This window comes from Panthera leo, chromosome C2 (assembly GCF_018350215.1).
Source record: "Panthera leo isolate Ple1 chromosome C2, P.leo_Ple1_pat1.1, whole genome shotgun sequence".
Lineage (NCBI taxonomy): Eukaryota > Metazoa > Chordata > Mammalia > Carnivora > Felidae > Panthera > Panthera leo.
Window position 1 is genome coordinate 71,799,458 of NC_056687.1, and position 7,316 is coordinate 71,806,773.

Genomic DNA, 7,316 nt, shown 5'->3' on the forward strand with positions numbered 1-7,316 from the left:
AGGTCATGATCTCGCGGTCCGTGAGTTCGAGCCCCGCCTGTTCAGAGCCTGGAGCCTGTTTCAGATTCTGTATCTCCCTCTCTCTGACCCTCCCCTGTTCATGCTCTGTCTCTCCCTGTCTCAAAAATAAATAAAACGTTAAAAATTTTTTTTAAATAAATAAGTGTAAAAAAAATTAAACACTAGAAAAAAAAAGTTTGAATTTGTACCTTCCAAATAAAGCATAAGCACTCAACCTTTACCTGGAAGACAGACTCCACATTTTTAAATGTTTCTGTTAATTCACAGCACCTAGCACATGGCATTTGATGTTCAATAAATATTTTAATATATAGTCAATGTATTAGAGTTCCCTTTCTAGTGTAAAATAACTGTGGTTCTGTACCAGAGAGAAAATGTACAACATATAATATATATTAGGTGTTTGTATTGGTTTGTCTTTTAATATACTGTGCATTCATATGGTTCAAAATTCAAAATGTACAAAACAGTACATTCTTTAACAGTGAAAAGAATTCCTCCTACCTTTGATCCCTAGCCTCTTTGTTTTTTCCCTGAGACAGCCAAAGTTACCACTTTCTATCTCTCCAGAAGAAGCTTATGAAGTTTTTGGGTATATTAGCTTGTATATGTGTGTGTGTGGATATTCATTTTTGCCCTTTTTTTCCTCCATTTAACAATATATAGGAAATATTTTAAAACAACACATCTTGGTGATAGCTCTGTATCATTGTACAGTTACACAAAGAGCTTCTTCATTCTCTTACACAGAAAGTATCCATTGTATCAATTTATCATATTTTGTTTAAGGCTCCCCTCACTTTTGCTATAAAAATAGGTGTATAACAAATTGTACATACGTTTCCTACCCCTCCCCCCCCCATTTTTGTGAAATAAACTACTAGAAGTAGAATCCCTTGGTCATAGAGTAAAGTTAGTTTCTGGCTAATGGTATCAACTCTTTTAGGGGGGACTTTTGGTTTTCAGGGGCCTTCACTGCTTTTCCCTTCTCAATGACCTGCACAGCCCTGAGCAAACCATCCTGCAAAGCCTGGTTCTTTACCATGTTAGTGATCAGGAAAGTGACATCCTTGATATACATCTGCCTCACTTTAGCAACATAGTATTCTGCCTTGTTACCATATGCAATAAAGAAGGTACAAAGTGCTGTGATATCTCCTTCTTCCAGCCCACTTTCCTCCAGGACAGACTCCCAAACACCTCTAATACGCTGGTTCTTGACTTTTCGTCTTAGGACAGAGGCTAAGGTGGGAAGACCTCTCACCAGGTCTGGCAGCTTCTCAAGCACACGAGTGTGCAAGCAGATGAGTACTTCCATGACGTAGCTATATAAAATACTCAGTTCCATTGAAGTGAGTCTACAAAAAATGTGGAGAGCTTTGTGAGCAGTGGAACTCTACGTACGAACATAAAATGAATTCTATTAGAATACAAACCCACTAGAAGAACAAGCTGCTGTATTTTAGAAAATACTTACTTTAGAAATAGGGCCTGCACTATACTGGATAGCTTAGTTCTCAGGCCACTCATACTACACATTTCTCAATGGCAGGGGAGTTATGTCAGCCATCTCTGTATTAGTAAGACATTGGCAAGCAAGAGACTCTGTGATGAGATGTATATGGCAGTGCTGGCATATCAACAGGTGCTCAAATTAATCTCTTTTGAATCAATTAACCTAAGATAATACGATTTCTTCACAAGCCATGTTAGAACCATATTAAATTCAAGTTTAGAATGTCCCCTGCAAGCTCTCACAAAGCCATGAAATTCCACTGATTTCTCATTGGATACTCACTTGAGTGCCAGCACTGCTGTCCACAGTTCATCGTGGGCTGCCTGGTTTGCCAAAGCCTTGCTATGATGTTCAAATTTCTGTGTCAGGCTATCCTTGGTGAAGTCCAGTTCTTTAAACTGTGCTTCTAAAACTTGGAGTTTGTGGTCTACTCTACAGGATAAAAGAATCAAGGGGCACTTTAGGTCGAGAGACAGTACTAAGGTTTTGTCTTAAGATAGGGCTCTATTACATTGTTTATAACCACTATTAATTTGGGTACCTATCTACATTTAAGCTTACGAACAGATGTTTCCATTTGCTAATTCTCTCTAGCCATCATCCCAGTTCTTCCTTATATTGCCAAACTTCTGAATTGTCTAATTACTTGGATTATCTAACATATCATGTTTTTGTATTGAACTTTATACTTTAAATAAAGTATTTTAGGGGTGCCTGGCTGCCTGAGTCAGTGGAGCATGCGACTCTCAGTTTCAGGGCTGTGAGTTCAAGCTGCACATTGGGTATGGAGCCTACTTAAAAAAAAAAAAAGTTTTTATTTTTAATTTTTTTAAGTTTATTTATTTTGAGAGAGAGCACGTGTTCGCGAGAGAGTGGGGATGGGGCAGAGAGAAAGAAGAGGGAGAAAATCCTAAGCAGGCTCCATGTTGCCAGCTCAGAGCCCGACACAGGGCTTGAACTCCGTACCATGAGATCATGACCTGAGCCAAAATCAAGAGTCAGACATTTAACCAACTGAGCCACCCAGGTGCCTGCCCCCAAAAGTATTTTAAACACAAGCATTACTTTGATTCTCACAACAACCATAAGAAGCGAAGCAGTCATTTTTATTATTTTACAGATAAATCGAGTCTCACAAAGATTGAGATCTAATGTCATAGCTACTCAGTGCTGGGACCACTATTTAAAAAGGTGCCTTTCTCTATTCTGACTACCCAAATTGTATCCTACCTCACTTATATCCCCTAGCCTTTCTGCCTGGAGATCGCCCTGCCTACTTCATTTTCACAGGGACTGCCTCTATTACCTGTCACTCCTCACCTCCTGCTTTATTTTTAGAGTTAGGATTTCATGAACAAAATTGTAAACTGTTGGAGAGGGGGAATCAGAGACTATTTCTTGGACATCTTTATGCCTGTCCCCCAATACCTAGCAAAGAAAGGCCTTACACAGAAGAAAATATGTCTCATATTATCGACATCAATAATGTGAATGAGACACTGAGCCGTGTAACCCAACAAGGGCATTTGAGTAGCTCTGAACAAACTTAATCATCAGAGGGCACTGTGGCACCAGAATTATGTCAAACTGAATCACACAGAACTGGAACCACACAAATCACTTGCCTGAAGGCACCCACATTTTCATGAAAGAAGTGATACACGAATTCAGGTACCACTTCTATGTCCTCAGTGACCTGAATACTTTGTGGTTGCCCAGGTTCCGTCCTTGATCATGTTCTCTTCTTAGCGCTCAGTTTATCTCAAGGCTAATTCAGCTTCAGGTACCACCTCCTAAGCTCTAGAGCTGTATCTTTTTTTTTTTCAACGTTTATTTATTTTTGAGACAGAGAGAGACAGAGCATGAACAGGGGAGGGGCAGAGAGAGAGGGAGACACAGAATCTGAAACAGGCTGCAGGCTCTGAGCGGTCAGCACAGAGCCCGACACAGGGCTCGAACCCATGGGCCGTGAGATCATGACCTGAGCCGAAGTCAGACGCTTAACCGACCAAGCCACCCAGGCGCCCCTCTAGAGCTGCATCTTTATGTTTTGTGCGTCTCCAAACCCAACCGTTCTAAACTGAACCTACTCACTATCCCTCTCCCTCATCTTCGGAAATTACTATGGTTAGAATTTTCTCACTGCTTTGGATATTTTACTTACATATAGATAAGGCCCACTACGAAATGTGTTTCATAGGAGTGTAAGCCTGCGTGACCTAATATGCCAGCAATCTCTGTCTACATATGAAAACAATGTCATCTGGTGTACTGTCTGTAGCAACTTTGACACCTTTGAGACTATATTGCTTATAGGTCCTCTCTAGCTTGAACTCTAGCTTGTCAGTCAGTATAAAAGTTCACAGTTGTTAATAGCTTTTTGGAAGCCTCTCACAAAAAGGCATTCCCACACCATTTGAAATAAATGCTGAACAACATGTCTGCAAATCCAAGTCTGTTTTTTACTATAATTCCCCAGCTCAGTTAGTGACATCACCATCTATTCAAGTGCTTAAACTAGAAATTTCAGAATAATTCTTACCTTTTTTTTCTTCCTCTCCACTAATGCCTCTAAACTATACCCTCCTCTCCATCACCACTAAACCAGTTAATAACTGTCTTTCACTTTGACTTAGGATTACAGTAGCCTAACTGGATCCCTGCTTTCGATTTCTGCCACCTTGAATCCATCCTTCCAGAAATGTGATTCTAAAATACAATTCTGATCATGTGACTCAACTGATTATGTATGCTTTGTGCTGCCCTGACTTGTCCAAAGACACAGTTATAGCCAAATTGGCTATTCTCAGGAGGAAACATAAAGCCCTTAACCCTTTGCTCCCATCTTCTGCCAATCCTCTCATACCCTAGTCGGTAATTACACGAGACATCTAGAAGCTGACGGAACACAGTATGTGATTCCAGGCTTCTGCGGCCTCCATGTTCCATTATGTGTTCCATGTACTGTTTCCTCAGCCTAGAATTCCTTCCCATATTTTTTTTTCTCATAGCCTTTTACTCACACTTTAAGATCCAGTTTAAATGTCCCTCTATGAGGGGCGCCTGGGTGGCTCAGTGGGTGAAGCGGCTAACTTCAGCTCAGGTCATGATCTTGCGGTCTGTGAATTCTAGTCCTGCATCGGGCTCTGTGCTGACAGCTCGAAGCCTGGAGCCTGTTTCGGATTCTGTGTCTCCCTCTCTCTGACCCTCCCCTGTTCATGCTCTGTCTCTCCCTGTCTCAAAAATAAATAAACGTTAAAAAAAAAATTAAAAAAAATAATAAACGTCCCTCTGTGAAGGGTTCCTTTTTCTGGTGTCAAAGGCAAACAAATTGATCCTCTCTTCTGTCCTCATAGCCCTTTATGAACATCACCATTACAAGGTCAATCACATTAAATTCTAAGTATTTTTGAATAATTCTCTCTATAGGCTTTGAGATCCTTGAGGATAGAAACCACATTTTACTTATTTTGTATACCTAGAATATAGCACATACATTAATTGAATGGAATTCACCTGGGAGTGTATTTTTCTTTATTGTTTACACATATATATGGAAGTTAAATATATATTTAATATATATGTTAAATGTATGTGTTTAAATATATATGTTAAATATATATAGTAAATATATATATTTTAACCTGGAAGACTTAAACCACTTTAAACAGAGACAGAATTTTAATTAGCATGTCTATACTTCTTTGCCTATTTTTATTCCTTATTCTTCTCTTACCCATCTTCCCAGAAAAGCAGACCTATGTTTGTTCCCGCCCTGTAGCCCTTAGCAACCTTTTCATTGCCTCCTTCAAGGATATCAGGGTTGTGGTTTCATTGTTCATCTTCTTAAGGCAAAATGAAAGGAAACAAAACAAGGAAAATAAAAACCTAATGGAGGGTTTTCTGCTGTCTTCCACTCAGCAACAAGCAGCAGCTTGTGTGACTATTTGATCTAAATTCTGCCTCAAAGGTCACTCAGTACAAGAAGCTTTTAATAGCTTGTACATCCAAATATAGTTTCAGAGAACTGATCTTGTGAACACAGGTGTCCTAGAACCCACTATAATGTTTGTCTTTGTAAAGTGAGCTGTAGTACATCAACAACCATCAGATGTAATTGTGGCTCTATGTATATTCTGATAAATGTATATATCGGTATACAAATATGTACATATACTAGGATTAAATTTTATGGAAATATTACTCTCAAATTTTAACAGCTTAATTATTTAGTTATAATCTAAATGAGGTTTAAAGGGAGCCCCAGACCTTTTATGATATATCAATGCTAAAAATCTAATCGTCCTTAGAAACTAATAAATATTCATTGAGAGCTTCTAGTATTAGATTAAGTGTTGAAAATGGAAACAGACATCAAACAGGATTCCTGAATTCAACATGTTTACATTCTAATTGGGAATAAAGGACATATACTTAAAAAGAAAATGTATATAAAATGTTGTGCACTTAATAGGTACAGACCATAAAAATCACAGATGAGAGACTAAGTCACTGAAGTCTTGGATAATTGAGAAATGCTCACACTGAAGGTAGGATTTGGGCTTAGCCTTAAAGGAAATGTAGGTGTCTGATTATCAGAGAAGAGAGAAAGGGTATTTTAAAACGAGAAATTACATGAGCAAAATCAGAGAGGCAAGGTACATGATGTGGTCAGGAAATAATGAATGGATATGCCTTAAGCAAAAGTCATGTGAGGAAAAGAAAAACAACAATTAAAAAAAAAACCATAACATTTAAACTAATAAGATCCAGGTCATGGATTTACTTATTCGATGAATAATTTGTTCACTTATCTCAACAGAATTCAAATATTGTTCAAGTATTGGGCAGCCATGTGCTTTCGGGGAGGCTGGACCCCTCCCCAGTCACAAGGGGGGTGAATCTTGATTAGATTAAGTCAATCATAGTAATTTCACTATTGTTGCCGTTATCATTAGTTTAGGAATAGACAGGTGGCAGAATTCTGGCCTATGAAATATGAGAGAAAGTCTACTATGGGACTTCTGAGAAAAGCTTATTTTTACTTGTTATAAAACATATAACAAAATTTACCATTTTGGGTGGGGATGGACAAATTGGGTGAAGGTAGTATACCCCCTTTTTGTACAAAAAGGTACAAACTTCTAGCTGTAAAATAAATAAGTCCTGGGGATGTAATAAGCAGCATACAGACTATAGTTAACAATATTGTATTGTATATGTGAATGTTGCTAAGAAAATAGATCTTAAAAGTTCTCTATCAAGAAGAAAGTTTGGGGTGCCTGGTTGGCTCAGTTGGAAGAGCATGTGACTCGATCTTGGGGTCGTGGGTTTGAGCCCCACGTTGGGTGTAGAGATTACTTAAATAAACAAAACTTTTTAAAAACAAAAAGAAAGAAAGAAAGAAAGAAAGAAAGAAAGAAAGAAAAAGAAAGGAAAAGTTTGTAACTATGTGTGGTGATGGATGTTAACTAGACTTATTGTGGTGATTATTTCACAATATATATTTATATTGAATCATTAGGCTGTACACTTGAAACTAATGTTGTATGTCAATTAAATCTTAATTTTTAAAATGTAACCATTTTTTAACCTTTTTTAAGTGTACATCTCTGTGGCATTAAGCACATTTATACTGTTGCCCAGTCATCACCACCATCCACCTCCAGAACATTTTCATCTTCCCCAACTGAAACCATGTATCCATTGAAACCCTGTATTGTACATTCTCCCCTCTCCTCCACCCTGAAACCACCATCCTGCTTTTTGTCTCTATGAA

At 38.2% G+C, this 7,316-nt stretch overlaps 1 protein-coding gene across 1 annotated transcript; it reads right to left on the bottom strand.

Moving 5' to 3' along the window:
- Positions 1 to 366: 366 nt before the first annotated feature.
- Positions 367 to 5,382, bottom strand: SMCO1 (single-pass membrane protein with coiled-coil domains 1). Its single transcript, XM_042955413.1, has 3 exons — positions 5,330 to 5,382; positions 1,820 to 1,969; positions 367 to 1,379 (listed from the first exon to the last, which is right to left on the bottom strand). Exons 1-3 carry the CDS (start codon positions 5,377 to 5,379, stop codon positions 935 to 937), a joined length of 645 nt encoding a protein of 214 aa, XP_042811347.1. The 5' UTR covers positions 5,380 to 5,382; the 3' UTR covers positions 367 to 934.
- Between the last annotated feature and the right edge of the window lie 1,934 nt (positions 5,383 to 7,316).